This window comes from Cebidichthys violaceus, unplaced genomic scaffold (genome assembly GCF_023349555.1).
Source record: "Cebidichthys violaceus isolate CVI_PGR_0920_01 unplaced genomic scaffold, fCebVio1.0.p SCAF_9, whole genome shotgun sequence".
Lineage (NCBI taxonomy): Eukaryota > Metazoa > Chordata > Actinopteri > Perciformes > Stichaeidae > Cebidichthys > Cebidichthys violaceus.
This window is the reverse complement of record NW_027176975.1, coordinates 16,467,665-16,494,986: the sequence shown is the minus strand read 5'-3', so window position 1 is coordinate 16,494,986 and position 27,322 is coordinate 16,467,665. Positions and strand designations below refer to the sequence as shown.

At 41.0% G+C, this 27,322-nt stretch overlaps 1 protein-coding gene across 2 annotated transcripts; it reads left to right on the top strand.

The window, feature by feature from the left end:
* Positions 1-90: 90 nt before the first annotated feature.
* On the top strand, positions 91-27,058 carry ehmt1a (euchromatic histone-lysine N-methyltransferase 1a). Of its 2 annotated transcripts, none has more exons than XM_068703082.1 (23): positions 91-173; positions 480-900; positions 1,050-1,128; positions 1,531-1,613; positions 4,156-4,378; positions 4,477-4,622; positions 4,905-5,048; positions 7,743-8,050; positions 10,037-10,120; positions 10,206-10,294; positions 10,411-10,517; positions 11,252-11,374; positions 15,287-15,388; positions 15,490-15,594; positions 18,160-18,314; positions 18,971-19,138; positions 20,318-20,462; positions 22,355-22,432; positions 22,944-23,059; positions 23,818-23,904; positions 24,012-24,090; positions 26,280-26,455; positions 26,530-27,058. In XM_068703082.1, the coding sequence occupies exons 2-23, from the start codon at positions 547-549 to the stop codon at positions 26,624-26,626; spliced, it is 3,048 nt and encodes a 1,015-aa protein (XP_068559183.1). In that variant the 5' UTR covers positions 91-173; positions 480-546; the 3' UTR covers positions 26,627-27,058. The 2 variants fall into 2 exon arrangements, with proteins under 2 accessions (XP_068559183.1, XP_068559184.1); XM_068703083.1 differs by lacking the exon at positions 91-173 and adding an exon at positions 228-345.
* The last annotated feature ends 264 nt before the right edge of the window (positions 27,059-27,322 follow it).

Below are 27,322 nucleotides of genomic sequence, written 5' to 3'. Positions count from 1 at the left end.
TGGTGAAGTCTTTCAGAATCCACGAGGAACATGAACGCGGAGCACACGGCGCGTCACGTGCTTGAGCGGGTATGCGGGCGGAAGTGAAAGCTGGTGTCTTCCTGTCCCGTCCCACGGTCCCGTCCCTCGCTCTCTACACCTTCGCTCGGATATTGCTGCACCGACCGGAGCTGGTAGGATGAAACTGCTGCTTTAACGTTTTTTCACTGCGGCCTCGTTGAAGCTCTCGGTGATGTTTGTCAGCTGTTTACGCCTCACACGAGTCCCCGCTTCCGCTGGTCCACCGGGCTGAGCTCTTCCATAGTTAAGCCAGTGCCGTGCAGATATGTGATAACTTTGTTCTTGGTGCGCTTTTCATTGCTACATGTTGAATGTTTCAAAGATACACGTACTGTGTACACTTCATGGTAACGACAGAGCTTTTAACTGTGAGCGTGTTTGTTTTAGAGAATGTCGTGAAACTTGTTGAAACTTCTCAGGTGCTGCTGTGCAGAGGCCCCCGCAGTCTGACCCGGCTTCAACAAGCAGCCCCCCCCCAGAACGGCGATGGATCCCAGTGGAGCCGGTGAGCCGCCTGGACGAGGCAGAAGACCCTCCAGTCACTCATCCGGGACACCCGTTGCTGCCAAGGCGCAGGCAGTGCAGAGTGGCCAGAGGCCCCAAGTAAAGATCACCCCCTTCCACAGCTCAGCCATACTCCACAGGGACGATGCTCTCAGCAGCAGACGACCAGGAGCCGCTTCTGGGAGGCTGATGGCGACTCCTGGCAGCCGCTTTCTAGACGCACTCGGACGGATGACTGGCCCACATGTCAGAGGGAGACTCTCTGCTGCTGGGAGCTCAGAGGAACCAGCTCCCAGTCCAGGCTCTGTACTGGCCTCAACAGGGGAAAAAGCACAAGTAAATGGTCAAGGCTTTCCTTCTGTTTTCTCATCTATTAAATAGATGATAAGTATACACAAAAATCACAATTCTGATCAATAAACATGCCTTTATTGTCGTGGCATAGTCATGTTAGTGACTATGTTGTCTTCATTTTGCCTCCAAAGCTTCCTGCCAGGAAGGCACCAAAGTCAAGTACAGAGCTCCGTCACCGAGCCGTCTCCACCTCCATCAAGCCTCAGTCCGGTCAGTCGCTCATTTCTTTGCAAACTTTATTGATTTGAATCTAACTGGAAGGTAGACTACTTGATCCAAATGTGATGTTTTTTACAATGTTCATATGATATTTCATCAGTGAAGGGCTGCAGTTATCAAAACATCTCAGCGTCATCAATAATTACCAATGTTTCAATACATCATCCTCCCATTTGATAATGTAAGAGGAGTAAAAAAAGTGCTCTTCTTTAAACGTCCATTGTTTTTATTATAATGATGATGATAATAATAATAATAATAATAATAATAATAATAATAATAATAATAATACTACTACTACTACTACAGGGGATTGTTTTTTTTCTATTAGGCATTTTTTCCCAATGATGACTTCTGGTCACCACCTAACCCCAGTCTGTATGCTTTTCCCAGCTGTGAAGAGAAGGAAGCGGAAGATGGGAATGTACAACCTGGTCCCCAAGAAGAAGGCCAGGGCCCTGAAACATCAGGAGAAGGTCCTTTTCTTTATTCCTTCCTGTTCATCACACCTCCCACAACCCCCCCCTCCTCAATAGTCTATTAAAATGTGGTCGACACCATACAGACACCACTACACCTCACAGGTACATATAGTACTTTTACTACACCTCACAGGTACATATAGTACTTTTACTCCACTACACCTCACAGGTACATATAATACTTTTACTCCACTACACCTCACAGGTAAATATAGTACTTTTACTACACTTCACATGTAAATATAGGACTTTTACTATACTTCACCTCACAGGTAAATATAGTACTTTTACTCCAGTACATCTCACAGGTAAATATAGTACTTTCACTCCACTTCAATATAGTACTTTTACTACACTTCACCTCACAGGTAAATATAGTACTTTTACTCCACTTCAATATAGTACTTTTACTACACTTCACCTCACAGGTAAATATAGTACTTTTACTACACTTCAATATAGTACTTTTACTACACTTCACATGTAAATATAGTACTTTTACTATACTTCACCTCACAGGTAAATATAGTACTTTTACTCCACTTCAATATAGTACTTTTACTACACTTCACATCACAGGTAAATATAGTACTTTTATTACACTTCACATGTAAATATAGTACTTTTACTCCACTTCAATATAGTACTTTTACTACACTTCACCTCACAGGTAAATATAGTACTTTTACTACACTTCACATGTAAATATAGTACTTTTACTCCAGTACATCTCACATGTAAATATAGTACTTTTACTACACTTCACATGTAAATATAGTACTTTTACTACACCTCACAGGTAAATAAAGTACTTTTACTACACTTCACATGTAAATATAGTACTTTTACCCCAGTACATCTCACAGGTAAATATAGTACTTTTACTACACTTCACATGTAAATATAGTACTTTTACTACACTTCACATGTAAATATAGTACTTTTACTCCAGTACATCTCACATGTAAATATAGTACTTTTACTACACTTCACATGTAAATATAGTACTTTTACTACACTTCACATGTAAATATAGTAATTTTACTCCAGTACATCTCACATGTAAATATAGTACTTTTACTACACTTCACATGTAAATATAGTACTTTTACTCCAGTACATCTCACATGTAAATATAGTACTTTTACTACACCTCACATGTAAATATAGTACTTTTACTACACTTCACATGTAAATATAGTACTTTTACTACACTTCACATGTAAATATAGTACTTTTACTACACTTCACATTTAAATATAGTACTTTTACTACACTTCACAGGTAAATATAGTACTTTTACTACACTTTACATGTAAATATAGTACTTTTACTACACTTCACATGTAAATATAGTACTTTTACTACACCTCACATGTAAATATAGTACTTTTACTACACTTTACATGTAAACATAGTACTTTTACTCCAGTACATCTCGCAGGTAAATATAGTACTTTTACTCCAGTACACCTCAGAGTTAAAGATAGTACTTTTACTCCAGTACATCTCAGAGTTAAACCTAGTACTTTTACTCTACTACACCTCATAGATAAATATAGTACTTTTACTCCACTACACCTCACATGTAAATATAGTACTTTTACTCCACTACACCTCACATGTAAATATAGTACTTTTACTCTACTACACCTCACAGGTAAATACTTTTACTCCACTACATTTCACATGTAAATATAGTACTTTTACTGCAGTACACCTCACAGGTAAATAGTTTTACTCCACTACATTTACACCACGTCTCAGAGGTAAATATAGTACTTTTACTCCACTACACCTCAGAGGTAAATAGATTTACTTGAATACCTCTGAGATGTAGTGGAGTAGAAGTACATTATTTAACCCTGAGATGTTTAGTGGTGGATAAAAACACCTTCATACTACCACCTAGTGTCTGTGTCAGGAGTGACATCCGGCCAATCCAAAGACAAGGATTTTAACCAATAACGTTTAGTTATACAATGGTGACGGGCTCCGCCCACTTACTGTCAAATAGAAAACCCACTGGCGAGCGAGCAGAAGGGCAATGATAGAACGCTCCTCGCACTCAAATCATAGTTTTCTCCTCGCAAGCTTCAGTTAGTTTGGATCTCATTTGTTCTTGTGGATATTGACAGTAATTTGAGCCCATGCTAATACAGGAGTAATAACATCTGTTTTTATTAGTTTTTGTTGGTACAATCCACATGTTTACATAAAAGTATGAATGTGAGGTTAAGCTATAGGAAGAGAGTGACTGCGTTTATTTCTGATCACAAACACATATAAGGGAAACAATGAGTTAACGAGCAACATCAGTGAAAATGTAATTCATTTTAAATAATTACTTCTGTGTTTAGAGGTTGGCTCATAGTGAGTGTGGGATGAAACACTGCTTCATATTTTGGAACATGAGAGCGCTTATATCAAGTAGTACTGAGTCTATACATGGACTGGAGTCTTAAAATATGACAAATAGCTGAATAAATATCACCAGCTGTCACTGATACAAATGTTTTTTCCTTTTCTTGATCAGAAAGAGGAACCGGGACCCAGTGTGGAGAAGAACGGCGCTGCAGCAGACGAGAAAGCAGGCATTCTACCAGAGACTCAGAAGAACAGAGAACCGACAGCCATCAAGACTGAATCGTTGATGGAGGTGGAACCTGGAGAAGGCTGCCATGTTGAATACACAGAGCTGGCCTTGGACTGTCTAGATCTGAAGGCCCAGGAAGAGCTGCTCTCACCTCCCTCGTCAGGTGACAACAGCATTTTCTCCTAAATAATCCATTTTTATAGGTCACATGTGAATTTCCTGGTGTGATTTGTGGTGGAATGATGGGATGTATGTGTGCAGGAGTAGCAGCAGATGCTGAGGTGACAGAAACAGACCTGGCTGAGGAGTTACCGCTGTGCTGCTGTCGCATGGAGACTCCTCACAGCGGAGGCAACGTGTCCACACTGGATCAGAGCTGCATGGCCATGGAGAGCACGGATGGAATGGTAAAATCATCTGAAGTAATGGTGTGTGTGTGTGTGTGTGTGTGTGTGTGTGTGTGTGTGTGTGTGTGTGTGTGTGTGTGTGTGTGTGTGTGTGTGTGTGTGTGTGTGTGGATATCTATCTATCTATCTATCTATCTATCTATCTATCTATATATATATATATATATATATATATATATATATATATATATATATATATATATAGGGTCCAAATACGCCAACAGTACTGGAACCCTATTGGTTTTAATGTTGTACAGTATGATGATTATCTCCTCTCCTCAGCTGATCCGGTGCCAGAAGCGAGTAATGAAGCAGGAAATGATGCGACCCTCTAACACGGTCCATCTGCTGGTTCTGTGCGAGGACCACCGGGCCGGTATGGTCAAGCACCACTGCTGCCCCGGCTGTGGACTCTTCTGCCGAGCGGTGAGTGGAACGGAGCACACTGATACTGTAAACGCGTGGATGTCTGACAGCAGTGCCATACTGTTTGTTATTGCTGTTTGTTTGCCACGGCTCAAAGGTTACTAGCCTGGTATGAATCAGTGGTGGAAAGTAACTCAGTAAATGTACTCAAGTACTGTACTTAAGTACAATTTTGATGCTACTTTCTACTCCACTACATTTCAGAGGGAAATATTCTTTTTACATCACTACATTTATTCATGAGGAAATGAAATAGAATGCATTGTCTTACTGTAAATGAAACCACCCAACAGTATTAACGAATGAATATAATTTGCTCCATTGCAGATGCAAAATGTATCTTACATGTTAGTGCATCAATAATAATATTCTAATATATAATAACGGCTAAAGAGCACATGTGGCTGCACAGTGACTCAGTGACTCTGTCCATTTTCTTGATTATATACTTACTAGGAATTATGACATGTAGTGTTAAAGTGCTTTGACTGTCGGAATACTAGAAAAGCGTTGTACAAGTTCAATCCACTTTGTAGTCCCACTGTCGGTCCAGCCTGGACAGCTAAAGCAGCGTCGAGCTCCCCGCCGCTGTTCTGCCTCTACTATTCCACTGGTTAATTGATTGCGGATGGGCCCGTCAAAGTATAGTCTATGTGGGAAACACTGCTTATGTTTCCAATGGCTTTTACATTACATTTGATTAATGTCACAAAAAACAAATATTTCTGCTGTGCTGTGTACTGAATGTATGAGCAGGTAGTTGTAGAGACCATAAAAGGACTTTCGAAGCATTTTTTAAAAGCAGAATCTTATTCATGTGACGGGTTATATCAAAAGTTGTGACTCACATATGTATTTTTGAATTTGTTCCCGTACAAAGACAAAGTGTATGACTCTGAAACAGCTGTTCTTTTTTTATTTGTTTCCCTAACACAAAAGGGGAATAAATATCAGCACAAACACCGCCCACATTTTTATTTGAACATTGGTGTCAGCATGGACCCCAAATTTTGAATTGTGGTATTAGTACTTTTACTTAAGTAAAGATCTTAGTTCTTAATTTTCCTGGTATTCATCTGTGACACTGGCTCAGTCTCTGTCTTGAGTGGTCTCACAGTATCAGTCAGAGCAGAGTAACGGTTAAATGGATGTTTTTGTTAAGTTTTCCCCTGCTGCGTTTGAGTATGAGGCGTGAAAGCATTCAGCACACCAACATCAAACACCTCGCTAGCGCCTTCTGAAGACGTGTGATATCCACCAAACCGCTTAACGCACGCAACATGTTACAGACACTCACAATGGAGACTCACACGTGACGTAGGCGTAGCTCTGGCGAGGGTTGTATCCTTTAGATGTGGCGTTCACATGAATTGACAAATCGCATTTGCGTAATGTACGCTACACCTGATTTAGTGCGACATACGCCTCACCTGCCTGTACGTGCAATACACTGCAGCGGACGCTCTGATGCTAGGCCTGTGTGTAGGTAGGAGTGCTGCAGCAAACGACTACACGCCTAAGTGAAGAAGCCGCTTTTGAAAAGCTAAACGACAACAAATATGTATCGAAGCTGAATATTTCGTTAGATAAAATGACGTCGTGAATTTTGGAAGTTATTATAAATCTATCTTTGTTCACTAAATGTTGACTTTTGAGACGAGTACAGAGAGGACTGAGTGTGTTTGAGAGAGGGGGGAAGAGAAGGTGGACTGTTGAGCGTAATGTGTCTGTTGATTATTAATGATACTAATTCTAATATCAATGTTATGAATGAATCTTCCAAATATTCAGTGCAGCCCTACAAGAAGCCACACAACGCTATTTTAAATGAGACAAACACGGAATTCAGACCAATAACCTTATTTTATTTTTCAGGCCACTTCCTCATCTAACTTATCTATACTTCATCATGTATTTACATACACACACACACATATATATACATATGCACGCATCGGCTACATAGTCATGCGCGAAACAGTTTCCAGCTGTAGCTCCTAGCAGCAGTTTCAGCACCTTGGAGAGCACCGCTCACTACTACACTAACATACTCCGACTCGCAGTAAAGCCAGATCTACACAATACAACGCGACCATCGACACTGCTATTTATATCTAATAGCAAGCACACACAAACGTATAACAGCAGCTCTTGTAGATGAAATAAAGACATTAACCAACATTAAATGTAGACTAATAGTCAATTTCTTTATTTAATTAACAATAGCAAGGCTATTTGTCTTACTGTTGTACAGTAGCTTACATACTTAGTTCATTCTGCTGACTTTTAATAAAATACATTTATGGAACTTGGATCTAGCTTGTTGTTCTTTGGCTATTTAAAACATATGTTCTATATGGCTCCAGAATTATTATTATTATTATTATTATTATTATTATTATTAAAAAGAACAGTTTAGCATAAACCCTGCTGTAGCAGGCCAAGTGGAGGTAGTGCCAATGCAAAGTTGACAAAAAACCTGACTTTGATAAATGATGGCGTTGAATAACATCAGGGGTGACATCAATTCAAATGGACACATTTGGAACCTGACAAGTGGTGTAGGGGCGCTCGGCTCTAAATGTTTCTGATGTTGTTTTCACTTTTGATTACTACAGATTCATTATATGGTGTATATATTGAGGTACTGCACTTCTAAACTTTAATACAGTGTTCTCCTGGTCCGTCCCACAGGGCACCTTCATGGAGTGCAGGCCGTACGGCAGCATCTCCCACCGCTTTCACCGCGACTGTGCTTCCATCTTGAGGGATCTCAGGTTTTGCCCTCACTGCGGAGAGGACGCCAGCGGTGCGAAGGAGGTCACGGTGTCCAAGGCTGATCCGTCTCCCTCTGTACCCAGATCAAACCCTGGGCCGGTCCTCCCAGTCGCAGCCCCTGTGGCCACCCTGCCTTCAGTACCAACCACGCCTGCTGTTCCACAGATCCTCAGAGCTAAGAAGACCAGCGAGCCCCAGAGGAGAAGGAATGAAAGCCCGGCCAGGTAACATGTTGTCACAGAGAAAACATCACTGATGTCACAAACACAGTTTTACAGACTGGCTTTTATGGGATGTCGCCGCTTTCCTGTTCTAATTCAGTTTTATTTTTAGTTGATCATTTTACTAAATTATTTTAATAGATGCAGTTGCACTCGATTGTTCTCTATTGTGGGCGGGTTGGATTGTTGACGGGAGCAGTTTGAGTGGCTGGGCACGGCTGGTGTTGCAGGTGGTTTCTGCGGGTTCGGCGCAGAAACCAAAAACGCCCTTTCGCTGTTGTGGCCTGGTGTGGGCGTGGTCGGGCGCCGGGTTCTAGCAGCGTTCCTGGGGGATCTTAGCCCATTAGCCCCGGGGTGGGCTGAGATTCCTCGGGGGCGGTGTTCATTGGTGGTGGCACTTTGTGTTGGATTTAGGGAGACCGCTTGTGGCATTGGTTGTGTTGAGCTATTTGGGTTGTCCTTGTTTGGGTTGTTTATTGGGAGCGGCTGGGGGTTTGTAGATTTTGCGGATGGACCTGATATGTGGTGGGGGTTGAAGCATTTTGAGTGTACAGTGATGTGAAAAAATATTAGCCCCCTTCCTGATTTTTTTATTGTTTTGATTACTACCAGACCTGTTGATTCAAGAAATCACTTAAATAGAACCTGTCTGACAAAGTGAAGTCTGCTAAAGTCTCTCAAAAAGCAACACATCATGCCGCGATCTAAAGAAATTCAAGAACAGATGAGAAACAAAGTAATTGACATGTATCAGTCTGGAAAGGGTTTCAAAACCATTTCTAAGGCTTTGGGACTTCAACGAACCACGGTGAGAGCCATTATCCACAGATGGAGAATACTTGGAACAGTGGTGAACCTTCCCAGGAGGGGCTAGCCGACCAAAATGACTCCAAGAGCGCATCGACGACTCATCCAGGAGGTCATAAAAGACCCCAGAACAACATCTAAAGAACTGCAGGCCTCACTTGCCTCAGTTAAGGTCAGTGTTCATGGTTCAACAATAAGAAAGAGACTAGGCAGAAATAGTATCCATGGGAGAGTTCCAAGGCAGAAGCCACTGCTGAGCAAAAAGAACACAAAGGCTTGTCTGATCCCCGAGACTTTTAGGCAAATATTCTGTGGACTGATGAGACAAAAGTTGAACTTTTTGGAAGGTGTGCGTCCTGTCACATCTGGCGTAAAACTGACACATAATATAAAAACAACATCATACCAACAGTCAAACATGGTGGTGGTAGTGTGATGGACCTGGACGACTTGCCATAATTGATGGAACCATGAATTCTGCTCTCTACCAGAACATCCTGAAAGAGAATGTCGAGCCATCAGTTCATGACCTCAAGCTCAAGCGCACTTGTGTTGTGCAGCAGGACAATGATCCGAAACACACCAGCAAGTCCATCTCTGAATGGCTCAAAAAAAGCAAAATGAAGTTTCTGGAGTGGTCTAGTCAAAGTCTGGACTTAAATCTGATTGAGATGCTGTGGCTTGACCTCAAACAAGCTGTTTTATGCTCAAAAACCATCCAATGTGGCTGAATTAGAACAATACTGCAGAGAAGAGTGGGCCAAAATTCCTCCACAGCGACATGAAAGACTCATTGAGAGTTATCACAAACGCTTAATTGCAATTGTTGCTGCCCAAGGGGGGCAAAACCAGTTATTGGGTTTAGGGGGCAATTACTGCTTCACAGGACCAGGTAGGTTTGGACAGCTTTCGTCCTTAATAAATGAAATCATCATTTAAAAACTGCATTTTGTATTTACTCGGATTATCTTTGTCTAATATCAAAATTAGTTTGATGATCTGAAACATTTAATACTTTTTCACATATGTACATATTTTAATGTATGTTCTGTTGTTATTACTATTGTCTTGTTTTAGCTGCTTTGTGAACTCTTGTTTTTAAAGGTGCTATATAATAAAGTTATTATTATTATCATCACAGCTATTGAAAGGATAATTTCAGTTGGCATTCTCTCTCTCCAGTGTAAATAGCGAGGCTGTGTGTGTTGCGGACCGACAACCTAAAGAGTCACTAGAGAGCATCCTGATGGCACTGGATGATGACAAGTAAGGTTCACAATGGACTGTTTTGCTTCGGTTTTCTAGAAAGTACAGTGTGGGACCACAGTTTGCATCTTTTTATCCTTTGTAGCCTGAAACCAAAGAAGTTGAAGTACCCCCCCCGACAGCTGTACGTCTCTGCAAAAGAAGGAGAGCTCCAGAAGGTGGTTCATCTCCTGGGTAACTCAAGATGTTCCTGGACACAAAGCACTTGATGTAGTGACTTACAATCACTCAATGTGTATTTTCTAGCATTGTTGTTATCACACTGATAGACCAAACTTTGTACATTGAAGTTGATGGGAAGGACCCCAACTTTTTGATGGAGGGCCCAAACAAAGGCACCCCTCTTCATGCAGCAGCTGCTGAGGGCCACCAGGAGATCTGCCACATGCTGGTCCAGGTGAGGAGACCCACTTGAGTGCAGGCTGCACCTCAGGGCCTGTATGTATTTATCACGTGTGTCATAGTAGGAAGTCATGTCTTCACTGGCCAGAACATCTCAGAGACACATTTTAGTTTTGTCATTCAACATGTTGCCAGTGTTTATTTACAGCTGAATACAAAATAGCTTCTTGGTCAATATTATTATGAGACTTAAGTCATTTTTATTTTGCATAAGTAACCTAGACAGGGTAGTCAGTAATTGCCTATACACATGCAGTGTATATCTGTGTCTATCTCTACTAGTAATCCAACAGGAACTGCAATGCTTCATCATTATTTCTCCTTTGCTAGTGAGAAGGGTGCAGAACATGTATGCACTTTCTTTATTAAGTTATTTTTAAAGTTACCCCATTAATAACATAACGATGTTTCCTGTTGAAAAATAAATACATTTGTAAATGGAGCAGGCCGGGCGAGTCCCACAAAAACCACATGACTGCAGTGAAGTTCACACACGAAAAGCAGGTTCAGCAATTTGTATATAAATGTAACAAAATCCATTATGTTTCAAATCCTTTAAAACACATTCATTTGTGGATTTCTATTACAACAAGAAAATTAGTTGTGTGAATCTGTGGGTTTTGTTTACACTCTTGTGTGTGTGTGTGTGTGTGTGTGTGTGTGTGTGTGTGTGTGTGTGTGTGTGTGTGTGTGTGTGTGTGTGTGTGTGTGTGTGTGTGTATCCTGTAGGCTGGAGCCAACCTGGACATGTTTGATGAGCAGCAGAGGACACCGCTGATGGCGGCCTGTGAAAACGGCCATCTGGACACAGTGAAGTACCTGCTGAGAGCCGGAGCAGCCGTCGGCCACAAGGTGGGTCACGTGTCTTCACTCTCATTCACTCTATCAACCTGCTGTACTACTCAACATCAATAGTGTTGTTTTTACCTCCTGAAAAACACATTGTTTGTGTTGATGCTGATGTAGCAGCACATACTAAAAGAACCAAAACCAGTTTACATCACCAGTTTTACTCAGAAGAGTAAAAAAGTTTTATTTGTGATATCTGAAATTGAAAAAAGAAACAAATGATATAATCAAGCTATGCACAAATTGAAAAGAAACAACATATAAAGCAAAGCTTGTATGACATTCAGGACCATAAATGAAGACAAATCAACTGAAAATAGACAATAAGACATTCATCTTTTGGATGTGTGGTTCTCACATGTTCCTCATTTGGTGAGACTCCTGCAGCAGAAGGCAGTGTCTCTGAGGTAATACGGTCGTTGACTGTGGCTTGTAGGTTGTTGTCCCGATGCTGTTCAATGGCTGCGCAAAGTTGTTGGAGTTGTTTGGAACGAGCTTTGTGCAGCACGACTTTGGAGGCAGGTTATAGTGGAGACATCTTATACTCGGCCAACAGCTCTAGTGGGCATTCCTGCAATGAGCGTGATAAATGCAAGACATCCCAAAATGCGTTTCCTCTGGGGCATGATGTACGGCTGCTAGCGGCTTCACTTTGTATCAAGTCAAAGTCGTCTGGTCACCATATAAAGTACTACAACGACAGTAAACGGTTGCTCTCACTCATCGAGGTAGATCACATCTACTTCTGGGTCGTTTAGCAGAAGTTGAACTATAAATAAATGAACAGATTGGTTCTGAAGTGATTCTACAACAGCATCCGATGAAAAAAAAAATCAAGTCTGTAAAAATGCATCTCATAGTGTGCAGAAAGAACAATATGCTAATTGAATAGAAACAAAAGTGTTTCTTTAAAAGTTTATTGAACTTTAATGCACATCACACTCTTCTTTCTATCTCGCCATGTTGCCTGGTTTTCTACCCTGATGATTAGAGGAACAGTATGGTAACGTATTATGGGAGAGCAACAGAAATCTAACCAGTGTGTCCACAGAAACCAGTGCAGCAACTACAGCCACTTCAGCTCAGCTTGGTTCCACACGCACCTGACGCACACATTTACCAACCATTCAGTTCCACTTTGGTTTAGACTGGTCTGTAAAAGCGTCTCCGGTTTGATTTGCTAAGTGTTAAAGGGACCTTCTAAACAAATACGACCCCCTCCTGTAGGTGTGTGTATCAAACATTGAGACATGCTACATTCCATTTTTAGCTGAAATCATATGGTTGAACTATAAATAAATGAACAGACTGGTTCTGAAGTGGCTCATAGAAGTGATTCTAGTAAGTGTGTGCAGTTGTAGTCATGTCATGTACAGACGGGGTGCCCTTTGACCTGAAGTCATGGTGCCTTAATCTGAACCAGTTAAATGACAATAACTCAAATAAAATCTATAACTAAGTCTGTTAACCAGATCCTCTACATGGCATTAGATTGTATTATTTGTATTGGTACATTTCTTCATACAGCTCAGGGTCTTTATGCAGGTCTGAAGAGTCCCGACAGTGTGACGTCACCTATTGCAGGCTAGAATACTCTATTGTCAAATATCTCTGAGACCGCCTCACATCCAAGTCGTGGACCACTTTGCTTTAGAAAGATGTTTTGTGCTGACGTGGCGCTCTCGTCTCTCTTCAGTGGGGAGTCACAGTCCAACGCTGCTCTGACGATACTTCACCCTCTCTCAGCGCAATGCTATGTGGTACAAATATATTTAATGAAATCACCAGGGACTTGGACAATGATTATAATGTATTAACATACAATTAATATGCTGTCCTTTTAAAGTCACAGACTCCATTCAGACAACACTCCTTTGAGCTCGCCAATCATTGTAAAACACTTCATTCAAAATGGAACTCATCAAAACCTTTGTTAGTCTTTACTCCATCAATCACCAACTCTGAGTTGAGACTTCATTTTAATTCATTAAGTCAACAAATATTTGATTGGATGTGGTTCAGTTATTATAGTCATTATGGAAGCGTCTAGGTTATTCTGTTTTGATTGGGGCGTTATAGCGGCTTTCTACAGGGACTTATTAAGGAATGTATGAAAACACAATTACAAATGTGAGCATGGAAGAGAAACTAGGATGCAGTTAACAGTCATTGTTTACAGTACAAAGTTGGCTATGAATATAATGTAGTGGGGGAATAAACTAACGCTTCACTCTGATCGTCTTCTGAAATGTACAACAGCCTGACCTGGGCTCTAGAGGGCTGGAGGTGATCAGGTATCTCTTGAACTCATGGACTGTAGCACAGTGTTGTGGAGTGAACGTCGAGGGAGAGATCATGAAAACTGAAATGAGATGACAAAATCTTAACTAATAAACTGCTGTCAGGACCCCTAGGTCATTAAGTGGTTGGACCCTCAATTTACCAGACCCAACAAGTGGGAAGTGATTTAGGAACTGTAAGGACTGAGCCGACAAGGCTTTGTGACACCGCCTTTCCTGTTTAACAAGCTTCTACTTTCCTGAGGAGACAGACAGACACACATGCAGTTGTGAATACACAACTTAAAGAAACTGAGTTGATGCAATGAACATCAATTGATATGTGCTGCTGAGCTAACGTAGACTGCTTTGACATGTTGGTTTTGGACCTTCTGTTGACCCCTCTCAAATACTGATTCCTTGAGATCTAATCCCCATCTGTGAGTAGGTTAGTGTCTATTTATTCAACTTAAATCATATTAATCATTTGCTAAGATCCTGCCTCATAGGTATGTTCATATAAGCATCTTCTAACCCTAATTCTGTAGTCATGCAACACTCTCACATTACTGACTCACTCTATATAGTGTGTCTTTATACATTAATAGTGCAAGCTTGAAGTTTACCGACTGTGGAACAGTGAAAACATCAGAGTTTATAAATGCTATGTGTAGTACAGTACAGTGCAGTTATAGTTATTTTGGTTTATAAACTGCATGGTTACTCTCAACCAAAGCTCAGACCACCAGCCTGATTGTCACTGAATTTGTGCTAAAATGTTGAGTTAAATCTTATCCATGTATTATGCATGTAGGTACACAAGATACATATACACACATAAGGTGATCCAAACCAAGAGGAACAGCCGCCGCTTCATACAGCGTCACCTTCTTCTGCCCATCAGAACAATATGAAATACCGGATGTGAATGAGTTTGATGTTTCTAGGCCAAACAATAATCTTAGTTAATAAGATAACCTCAGATAGAGATGATAAGCTTTAGACCTAAAGTAGGATATATCTAAAACTTGAACTAATATGAAATTGCTTCACAAACTTCCAGGTGCTTCTCAAACTCACATCTTTTGAACCAAATTCATTATTTATATTTATATTTTTTGATGACATTATGAACGTCAAACAAATTGAATAGATAGACATCAAAGATGTGAGTCATATTCTTTATTCAGTTCATTCATTTTATTGTTCTTTATCATCTATTTTCTGTTTAGTAGTGTAGTTATGTAGTTAGTCTAATAAATATTCCATTTATAAAGAACTTGATCATTTGATTTGTGTATATATATGAAATAATAGGTCCCTGTACACCTTGAGAAGAACTCCGTAGCTACCCTGAGATTAAGATTTAATTGATGAATATTAAATTTTTAAATTTTCCCTATTTTCCAAAATTGGGTGGTCTCCTGAATTTAATCTAGTGTTAAAATCTAGTGTTAGTGAATTGTATGGTGTCTTATAGCAGAAGCTGCATGCCATCATATTTTTTGTACTACTTGATGGGTTGATGATTCATAATGGAGTTATTGATAATGTTACATATTTTGATATTATTGAATAAATCTGCTACGAGCGATACTGCTTCAGTTGTTGAATGTCAATCGTGTTGTCATCCCAGGATATCATTGGGTTCACCTGTCTGCATCTGGCAGCTAAACTGGGACATTGTGATATTGTTCATCATCTGCTCTCCAAAGCATCCAAACACATCAACTGTCAGGTAGAGTCACACACCGCTAACAGCTCATGTTGTGCTATGTCATTAATATTCATACGTTAGTGTACGTCTTTGCATGGGAGTAACGGCCTGTGTCTGTGCAGGACGACGGGGGGTGGACTCCCATCACATGGGCCATTGAGTACAAGCACAAGGAGCTGGTCCACCTGCTGCTGTCCAGAGGGGCCGACGTGAACATCAGGGACAAGGTCAGTGCCCACGGTACGCTGTTCACTGTAACACATGTACCACACACACACAACATAGTACTGTTCCCATACAGCGTCGCAGCTCGGTGTGATCTCATGGAGGCATGATGTTTCATACCTGTTGCCGGCTGTCACTCGGAGGTAGAGCGGGTTGTCCTCCGAATCGGCTCCTTCAGTCCACATGTCAAAGCGCCGTTGGGCAAGATACTCAACCCCAAATGTCTCCGGAAGGCTGTGCCATCGGAGTGTGAGTGTGTGAATGATTGGATTAGATCCTGATGGGCTCCTTGTATGGCAGCCTCTGTCATCAGTGTGTGAATGGGTGAATGATGACATGTAGTGTTAAAGAGCTTTGAGTGGTCAGAAGAGAAATAAATAAATTCAGTCCATTTACTAATGTAGTCAAAGGTCACTGTCACCTGGCCTTAACTCATATGGTTATTATGACAATTTCATACAAATGTCTAATGTGATAAAACAAAATGGATGTAAAGTGCAACATGACTAAACTGAGTGACATTACAGTGCACTGGGTCAGCTTCTGTGTCGGCTTCTTTTATGTGATAAAAAGATTTCTACTTTAGTCAGGAAGGTATCACAGCATTCATAACCCGATCATTGTGCTGTATACCTATATATCATTACACTACATTTGATTTAAGTAAATGCTACTCTAAGTGATCAAATAAAAGATTGTGTCTCATCCAAGCATCACTGATACAGACCACAGAGCGTTGTTTTTCGCGACAGTCACGGCTATAGACCATAGGGACAGCTACTGTGAACGACTAGGGGTGCATCCCAAGTCTCTTAATTGCATCCCCGTTTCCCGAGGAAAGGACACAGGAAATGATGCAAGGAAACGAGGAAATATGTTTTAAGAGACATGAGACGTCCTTTCCTGTGAAGCGACGTTTGTTTCTGATGACGGAGGATCAGCTAATCCAGCTGTGATCAGCTGTCAGTCGCTTTAACAGCTGGAGAGACTTTTGAGAAGTTTGTCTAAACACATGATCACTGTACTTAATAATAGTAACTAATACTAATAAAGACACACAGTAATCATCACTGCCAGATGTTTTCTCTCTGTAGCCAGTTACCTCTTTAACAAACTGCTTTGAGTATTTATACACAGTCTTTGGTAGTTATACTGTGTTCTGTGGTAGTTGTACTGTGTTCTGTGTCCTCCATATAAGTACAAGACTGATGGAATGCATTTGTCTTATTTATGAATTATTTGAGTCTGTACGTTTTGAAATGCATATTGTGACGTCATTATTAATTAACCCAGAATATGATTATGGTTTCTCTTGAACACTGAATTAATTTATTAGGCTCAATGTTTCAGGTTAAATTTAAATGATAAAACTCATCAAACCCTCAGGAATGATCAGCCTCACGTGACTGAATGAAATGATGATCAATGATGTAAAAAGCTCTCTCTCACTTTAATTGTTTCCATAATAAAAGTTATTGAGAGAAATATCAGATCATGAAAAGACAAATCTTTCTAATAAATGAAGAAAGTTGTTTGTGGTCCTTTTGTTGTTAAGTCTACAATGAACATATTTAAACCAGATGGTGAATCATAAAACATATCAAGTATAAACTAGAGTTTAATCTGATCTGTCTTCACTCTGGTGTTTAAGTCAGTCAGTCAGTCTGATCAACTGCAGCGCTGTTCTTGTGCATTCTCTCTTTTCTCTCCTCAGAGCTAAATAAGAGCTTTGGGACGGCCGTCAATATGGCGGAGCAGAACAACTTCCGGTTCAATCGAGGAGCGAGGAAATGACAAATAAGAGACTTAGGATGTACCCTCTCTCTCCATTCAAGCCAAGATTCAAACTATTGGCTTGACAGTCACATGACTATTTCTCTCTCTAGGACAGGAAGTAGAAAACAAGTTAAAAACATAAAATACATAAAGAGAAATAAAAGGGAATGCTCAGAGCCCTGACATACTATTTATTTATTTATTTATTTATTTCAGAAGATGCTGTCCTGTACTTGTCGGACAGCATCTTCATTGTTCTGGGACTCATTTCATTCATGGTTAAGATAGTTGTTCTAAAAGTGTCATACAAGTATCCCACAGTACAGTACTTTAAACATTGAAGATTACTGTTATTGAAATGATATGGATATATACATTGTCGATTGTATTTGATAGATGGACATTCAGACATGATGAGGTTCGGACCCTTACTTTCAACACATTTTAATGACTGGACCTCTTCATTTTAATTGAAAACCTATTTTACACCAATATTGAGATTAAGTGTGCAATTTCTATCTTCTGGATTATTATGTTCAAAACGTTCTGCACATTCAAAGCGTTTCCCCCATATCTTGAAGAAGTATGTTTTACAGTTACAAGGTTACCAAAGTTTAGAGAAGCTGCTAACCACCTATCAAAGTAACATGATATCCAGGGCAGTGGATAGCAGCTATTGTCGCGGTCATTTTGGAAGCTTTGAACGTGTGGATCCTACGCACTGTTGTATAAATGAGACTCCTGGCCTGTTGTCAGACCCTGTGCTGACCTCTTCTCTGCTCCCTGTTCAGGAGGAGAACGTCTGCCTGCACTGGGCGGCGCTTTCGGGCTGTGATGACATCGCCCTGGCTCTGCTGGAGGCTCGATGTGACCTCAACGCCGTCAACGTTCACGGTGACTCGGTGCTTCATGTTGCTGCCAGAGAGAACCACCTGGAGTGTGTGATGTGAGTGTGGGATCTGGGATCTCAAATTCAGATCAGTTACTGTTAATAAGGGATAAATACTATGTATTCATTTGAAATACTTGTTAGTCACATTCAATTAGTCATGTGCACATGAATATGCTTTCTCCTGCACTGTTAATGATTGCATGTAAGCAGCAAAGCTGAAAACATTGTGTGACAAAAAGAGTGAACAGTCCTGAAAGTTTAGAAAATGTTTCGAAGTGTAGGAATATGCTTGAATTCAAATATACTCTGAATTGACACGAGTCATGTAAACCAGATATAGAAATGAAACGTTCAGGTATTCATATACGTTTTTCTTCTGGCGTCCCATACCTGATGCAGACCGGACAGACCCGGGTCTAGATATACTGACAGGCAATGAAAGGGGCCGACAGTTCTCCCAGAATGCACAGGCGTCTGACTTTTGACATTGCGTGTACATGCACAATAAAGACATTACCTTTAGTCCCGCCATACTGTGCTACATTTGCCTAGTGCTGGTGATATTGGTATAGCTTCAATGCCCCCATGTTGGTGGATCCATTCAAGATTTGAAAACAGTTTTTCCTACTGTGTTATACTGTTGTTGAGTTACGTTACACAAAAAGCTCTTGTGACCCGAATCACCAGACTTTGAACTGTTCCATCTGCAGGTTGTTACTGTCTCGTGGAGCTGACATCACTCAGAAGAACAAGGAGGGAGAGAATGCTTTGGACTGCTGCGTCTACGGCTCCAAGGTGTGGACGGCCCTGAACACCAACAAGAAGCTGACTGATGCCCGGCGAGGCAGGGACAGTCATGGAGACAGAGTGCTCAGCAGGTGTGTGTGTGTGTCATACATATTGCTGCTGTTTGCTCTCATCTCTGTTCGGGTGTCTTCCTGTCTTGCTTATGAAACACTTTCATAACCCACAGGTACAAACAAAAACAAGCTAAAGAAAGAAAGCTGGTTTTAGGTTCCTATTATGGAATGTGTTATTATAAAGTGTGGCATTGTAAAAGATGTATTCTAGACAGGGATTGCCAGAGAGTGTGAGGAGGCAACGAAAGATCAAAGTGAAAGTCAATGGTGGCGGTACCGGACTAGGGCAGTTGATATAAAACGCATAAAATAGAGCTTAAAGCATAAACATTGTTGCCACGTTGTGGCCTCTTACGGGTTCATATGCATTTCCAGTCATACATATTCATATCTATGTTTGTATCTATCATTTTTGGATGTTTTTCTTACAGCAACGTTGTAAGTTGGGGAATGTCGATATCGCCCAATCCTGGTTAATATGGCTGAGGTGTTTGCAAATGATTGCCTGTGTACAGATCCAGCACACACAGAGCACCTTTCATTTGGGGTCCTGATTGTGTCCATCTACTGGATTCAAGTCCAACGTTCACTATCCTTCTGGTTCTGGTTTTGTCTCCACCAACTCCTGAGGAAGATATCTGCTAACATGCTCACAATGACAATGCTAACGTGTGGTTCAAAGCAGGTATACTGTTTACAATGGTCACCCTCTATGTTCAGCTCACTTTCAGTTTCAAATCTGATCTAATGATGGCGCTAGATTAAGACTTAAGGGATCACCAATGTGATTACAATTCATCCTCTGGGAACATGAATGTGGACCAGATATTCCAGTCTGGACCAAAGTGGTGGACAGACTGTCCAACAGACTGAGGACAGTCAGTTAGTGGAAATGAGGCTGATGAGAGATGTGGGAGTGAGCTGGAAAGTGAAATGGAGACTAACGAGCTGCGTAGCACTGAGGGAACTGCTGACTTGATAATGATGTGTGATAATTCTCTGAGTGATCCCTGTCACATTATACATAATCATTTAATTGATTGCTCACATACAAATATTATAGGTGCTGCTTTAAGTTATAGTTGTCTAGTTTTAGTTCAACACACATTTGTCCTTGATACAGAACTATTATGCATTTATTCGTTTGTTCTGTTCATATTTGAATCAGATTTTTAAAACAAATGTTCCTTCTCCTAGGGACATTTCTCGGGGGTACGAGGCAGTTCCTATTACCTGTGTTAATGGTGTCGACAGCGAGCCGAGCCCTGAAAACTTTAAATACATTCCTGACAGCTGTGTCACCTCCCCGCTGCACATGGACCGGGACATCACTCATTTACAGGTGAGTCTCTACGTGTGTCACAGTGCTCTAAAGAAAGCAAAGGTGTGTGTGTGTGTGTGTGTGTGTGTGTGTGTGTGTGTGTGTGTGTGTGTGTGTGTGTGTGTGTGTGTGTGTGTGTGTGTGTGTGTGTGTGTGTGTGTGTGTGTGTGTTAAGAAGAAGTCTGGTGATGAAGTGAGGACTGAAGTCTATTCAGTCCTCAACCAACAATGAATGTATCTACTAACACGTGTTGCACTATGCCCTCCTGTTTGAGTAACACATGATGAAACTACAGTGACCAGCTGTTTTAGGAAACTACTGAACTAATGAAAGTTAATATTGAGCAGCAGTTTTTAAAGATGAATGTCTTCAGTAGGAACCGATGGTTGGCGTGCTACACGCAAGGTAAGAAAGTATTGAAAGAAAGACCGAGGCCGTGGGTACACTTGTCTTTTCAATGCCAGGACGCATGAACTGTCAAGTCTGTTCCTTCCACACAACGCTGAGTTCCGATGTCTCACATTGAAAAGACAAGTGCACTTGCAGCCTAAGACACAGCTCTGTGCTTTAGCCTGCTGCAAGCTTCACGTTACCGTGAGACATTCACATCAGACCTGTGCTGTGTAACAGAAGGCTCACCATAATACCAGGTCTATAATACCAGGTCTATAATACCAGGTCTATAATACCAGGTCTATAATACCTGGTCTATAATACCTGGCCTATAATACCAGGTCTATAATACCAGGTCTATAATACCAGGTCTATAATACCTGGTCTATAATACCTGGCCTATAATACCTGGCCTATAATACCTGGCCTATAATACCTGGTCTATAATACCTGGTCTATAATACCAGGTCTATAATACCAGGTCTATAATACCTGGTCTATAATACCAGGTCTATAATACCTGGCCTGTAATACCAGGTCTATAATACCTGGTCTTTAATACCTGGTCTATAATACCTGGCCTATAATACCTGGCCTGTAATACCAGGTCTGTAATACCAGGTCTGTAATACCTGGCCTGTAATACCTGGCCTGTAATACCTGGCCTGTAATACCTGGTCTGTAATACCTGGTCTATAATACCTGGTCTGTAATACCAGGTCTGTAATACCTGGCCTGTAATACCTGGCCTATAATACCTGGTCTATAATACCAGGCCTATAATACCTGGCCTATAATACCTGGTCTATAATACCAGCTCTATAATACCAGCTCTATAATACCTGGCCTATAATACCAGGTCTATAATACCAGGTCTATAATACCTGGTCTATAATACCAGGTCTATAATACCTGGCCTATATTACCAGGTCTATAATACCAGGGCTATAATACCAGGGCTATAATACCTGGCCTATAATACCTGGCCTATAATACCAGGTCTATAATACCAGGTCTATAATACCTGGCCTATAATACCTGGTCTATAATACCTGATCTATAATACCTGGCCTATAATACCTGGTCTGTAATACCAGGTCTGTAATACCTGGACTATAATACCAGGTCTATAATACCAGGCCTATAATACCTGGCCTATAATACCAGGTCTATAATACCAGGTATATAACACCTAGTCTATAATACCAGGTCTATAATACCAGGTATATAACACCTAGTCTATAATACCAGGTCTATAATACCTGGCCTATAATACCTGGCCTATAATACCTGGACTATAATACCAGGTCTATAAAGCTGGTCTATAATACCTGGACTATACTACCTGGTCTATAATACCAGGTTTATAATACCAGGTTTATAATACCTGGTCTATAATACCTGGACTATAATACCTGGTCTATAATACCAGGTTTATAATACCAGGTCTATAATACCTGGCCTATAATACCTGGTCTATAATACCTGACTCATATCAGCCCCTCATTGTGTCACTCAGCACTGCAGCTGTAAAGACGACTGCTCATCCAGTACATGCATATGTGGTCAGCTCAGCCTGAGATGTTGGTATGACGGTGTAAGTACACACACACACACACACACACACACACACACACACACACACACACACACACACACACACACACACACACACACACACACAGGTTTAGACTCAGCTATAGCTCTGTGGGGTTATTTCAATGTCCATTGCTTTTACCAATAATAAAATAACTTATTCAGAGTCTTTTTAACTATCATGTATTTTTTTTGTTTTACTGTCACATACTTAGTCACATGAGTGTTTACTTTTGAATAACATACTACAGTTATTCCAAATGGAAACAAGGTTTTCATTAGTTTAACACATTTTATTGGAGCTAGTTGTGGATATTAAAACATTTAGTTTTGTGTGCAGTGCTGGTCTCACAGAGCAGAGGTCCAGGTCTACCTGCTTCATTATGTTGTCCGTATATGAAAATATGTTTCCAGCTCTGAATACAAAATCAAACAGCTGGTTTTGTGAAAGCACAGATAACTAGTCTCAACAGTAATCAGTGTTTGTAACATGTCTCTTGGTGTGTATGTAGGAGGGTCGCCTACCTCTGGACTTCTGTCAGAGGGAGCCCCCAGTGCTGTTTGAGTGTAACCACGCCTGCTCCTGTTGGAGGACCTGCAGGAACCGAGTGGTCCAGAACGGACTGAGGTGACCTGTTCCTGCAGCTCTTCATCCAACAGCTCACCGTGGCTGTTTCTTTTTCCACCTCTCCTTCCTTGCGAATACTTCATTCAAACATTCAAAAGCCTTCTGGTTTCCTGGGGGAAGGTTTTATATGAAGCAGCAGCAGTGTAAACTAGCAGCGACTTAAATCAGCAAATATATAGCTCCAATGTGGCTACACTGGAAGTCAGCAGGGTTTCCTTTCAGTCATGGAAAATGAGAGAAAAGGTCTGATGTCCTATTTTCCTTTAGCTGAGAATGAACTACTATCAGAGCTCCTAACACGGATTACATCTGACAGGACTAAGCTTGGTCCAGGATCATAATAACACTATCTGATCAGTTCTATGGTTGAAACACTGTGACAATAATATCTTAAAAAGCAATCATTTATTCATGAAAAAGAAACAATAAAGATATTGATAAAGACCAGAACAGTAGTATGGATAGAATCCTGACGACACCCATCCCTACACACAGTAACACAAACCGTGGGCTCAGGACTGGTTGGTGTGCACTGTGCTCGATGAGATCACAGTGTGCATGCTAACAACATGGCTGGCAGGCCTTTACACCAGGCCAGAGGAAACGGGAGTCAGCTTCCTCTTCCAGTAAAGAATAGGCTCTCTGAGTAGTTTTTCTTTCTTGAAACTGTTTTCTTGAATCAAATCATTGTTTGTCTTGATGTTCCTGTGCTGCTGCTGCTGCTGCAGAGATAATTGCCTTGTTGATGTTTGCTTCAGAGCCCGGCTGCAGCTCTTCAGGACTCAGAAGATGGGCTGGGGAGTGAGGGCCATGCAGGATATCCCTCAGGGAACATTCATATGCGAGTAAGGAGAGACTGTCACAAGAGAAACGACTGAATTCAGTGTTTTACAGCATGAAATATTGAAGAGAAGCTGCACTCTGAGCTCCTTTCCCTTTAATGTTTCCACAGGTATGTTGGGGAGATCATCACTGATGCAGAGGCCGATAAAAGGGAGAACGACTCTTTCCTCTTCACCCTCGACAATAAGGTGTTTCAATTGGTTTACATGAATCTGGAAAGGTGTGCTCGGTGAAGGTGCATGTTGGTTCTGAGGTGAGAGGACAAAATGACGGCTTGCTGCAGGTTGGATGCTCAGTTAGGACTCTGATGACTTCTACAACTAGTAACCTTTCTGATGCATCAGTAGAAATAATCAGAACAAATATGATCACGTGTGTCAATCGGCCCGCCACGTCACTTTATGTGGCCTGCAAATCCAACAGCAAAAAAAAAAGTTAGACTTGAAAAAAAAATATCCCCATGGTCTAAATTATGAGATAGAAAGTCTAAAATATGAGATAGAAAGTCTAAAATATGAGAGAGAAAGTCTAAAATATGAGAGAGAAAGTCTGAAATATGAGATAGAAAGTCTAAAATATGAGAGAGAAAGTCTGAAATATGAGATAGAAAGTCTGAAATATGAGATAGAAAGTCTAAATCATAAGATACTTTAACACAACAGTCATAGAAGCAGCTCTTCTTAGGTTACTCTACATGTGACATAGAAATGTATTGTGAGTACACTGAAGACTACTTTAAATGTTAAACACATGAAATACTTCACGTGGATTGTACTGAGCAAACGCACCCTTGAAAGGATTTTAAGCAAGAAGCAGCTCTGGTGTAGAAAGAATAAAACCGATGTGGCTGAGGTTATATAACTGCATGTACAATATTGTTACACTTGAATAAACAATAATCAAATGCAGAGACCGTTATTTAACAATATGTTATAGAGTAGTTACATTTATACAGTCTTACAGTTGCAACCTTTGAGGGCAGCCATGATGCTGATGTGGCCCAGAGTGAAGAGGAGTTTGACACCCCTGAATTAGATGTTCTCACAGTTGCAGTTTGTAGAATTAGACGAGTGAAAATGGATCCCTGTTGGGGATTTAAATGTGGCTCAGTTAGTAGCCAGTCAAACCATATGATGGTGTAATGTCAGTGCTGACGTATGTGTTCTTTTATTCAGGTGTCACACACCTAAAGGGGGCCAGCCCACTTGGTCTCACCTCGTCTTCAGAGACGAGAAGACACGAGCCACTGCATGCTTCTGTATACATGTGTCCACTACATTACATCAAGTCACACTTAAGACCATCAACATACAACACTCTCACATGTTGACACAACCTGAGCTATGTCAAACGTGTGTAGATGTGTCCGCAGTCTCCATTCTACTGTCGGATCAGACACGCATGTGCTCTGATAGTTGGTCAGGAGGGGGCACTGCAGACCCGCTCATCCATACACCGTGTTGATGTTAGCAGGGTGGACTAGTCTCTTTGTTCTTTTAAAGTATCTTAAAGAAACCCAACCTGTTTGATTTATTCGTGTGGCCTCTGTGAGGCTACATGCATTAATTAGTGCAGTGATCCTCAAACACTGGAGGTTTTATCAGAGTCAACAAATACATTAGCAGAATTTGAATCGTCTTTTGTTAAACATTTCTATCTGCAGTACACTTTTGAGCCACATGGTGGAGCCTGAATGTTCGTATTGTTGTAATGACCATAGCCTACTAACCCCACACTCGTTTGTTTTACTGATGAGAGGAGATGAAAAGAATGAGTCTGTTAGCCTCAAAGGTATTTGGTCTCATAAAGTATACAACATGTATTTTCAGTAACGCATACATAAAACAAATAGTGATTTATCAAATGTATGTATTTTCTAAATGGCTGCTTTACCTATTCAGGATAGTATACGGCTCAAGTTCCCTCTCATGATTTATAGATGAGGGTTATTGTGAATTGGGTTGGTTTGTCATTTTTTAAAAGTGTGTCCCCGGAAAAACAAAGTTGGGTGAACACTGTATTAGTGCTGTGGTTCCTAAACTGTGGGAGCCAGAGCAGGAGGAAGCAATCAGGAGTAGATTCAGGACAGAAGCTGGGAACGCGGTGACATGGACCAGAACAGAACACACGTAGTCACATGATCAGAGAGGTTGGAAACAAACCAACAGGTTAACAAAACGTATTGGAAGAGAAAGTGAAGGTGAGCTGTCTCTTACAGACAGTTCACAGACCCACTTCCTGCACAACAGTAAGTTCAGCAGGTGAAGGTTTTGCTGTTCTCGTGGATTATTAATGACGTTTCTGGTGCTCTCACTCTGTTGGACCTCCAGATGAAGAACATGTGACCGTGACTCTTGTTGTTCATCGTCTTGTGCAGGTGGGAGACGTACATTGTATTGATGCGAGACTCTTTGGCAACATCGGCCGCTTCATCAACCACCTGTGTGAGCCCAACCTGTTGGCTGTGAGGGTGTTCACCATGCACCAGGATCTACGCTTCCCAAGGATAGCCTTCTTCTCCAGCAGGCCTGTCAAAGCTGGAGACCAGATAGGGTGAGTGGTGGAAAATGTCAAGTAAATAGTTGAAGCAAAGATAATATGATGGACGGGTGCCTCTTCCTCACCAGGTTTGACTATGGCGATCACTACTGGAGGGTGAAGAGCAAGTACTTCAGCTGCCAGTGTGGCTCTCTCAAGTGTCGCCAATCCTCCGGTAGCCGATAGAAGCTCACTGATCCTCTCTCTGCCTGGACACGTTCTTCACCGTCACAAACACTGTCTTCTGAAGCGGATGCCACGTAACAGTGATGCTTTGGTTACGTGAACACCATTGGGATTTTTTTTAATTCACAGTTTTAAAGCAACTTTCACAAACATTGTGAAACTCCCTAACCTCAGAGCACAGGATCAAACTTATTTATACACCTGATGAGGTCACTTTTCTATATGAAGGACCCTGTAGCTCGCCACCAGCCCCAAATACTGTATGTCAGAGTGGTACAATCATATCTACATTCATGCACTCTTGCTTTAATACTGCAAATTGTAATATTTGTGTATTAATGAAGTGAAGTAATGTTCTTGTAGTCTGATATCTTCTATGAACACACTTTTTACTACATGTCTAATTAGCCATTAAACACATTTTAAAGCTTTTTTCATCTTGTTTTTTTATTAATGAACTTTAGTTGTCATGAGACAGTAGAGACGCAGCTTCAGGAGTGTCTGTGAGGTCCAACACCATGCTGGGTCTATATCAGGTCTTGCTCACGGTTGGTGTTCCAGTTCAGCCCAAAGGTGTTGGATGGGCTTGAGGTTGGTCCTTCCACACCAGACTGGGAGATGATTTCTGTATGGAGCTGACGTTGTCATGTTGAAACAGAACGGGGACAAACATACTGTTGACACAAAATATTTTTG

Coding starts and splice junctions, on each gene's coding strand:
- ehmt1a (XM_068703082.1), top strand. CDS start 547: ATGGATCCCAGTGGAGCCGGTGAGCCGCCTGGACGAGGCAGAAGACCC. Junction 901..1,049: donor CAACAGGGGAAAAAGCACAA/GTAAATGGTCAA, acceptor TTGCCTCCAAAG/CTTCCTGCCAGGAAGGCACC. Junction 8,051..10,036: donor AGGAATGAAAGCCCGGCCAG/GTAACATGTTGT, acceptor CTCTCTCTCCAG/TGTAAATAGCGAGGCTGTGT.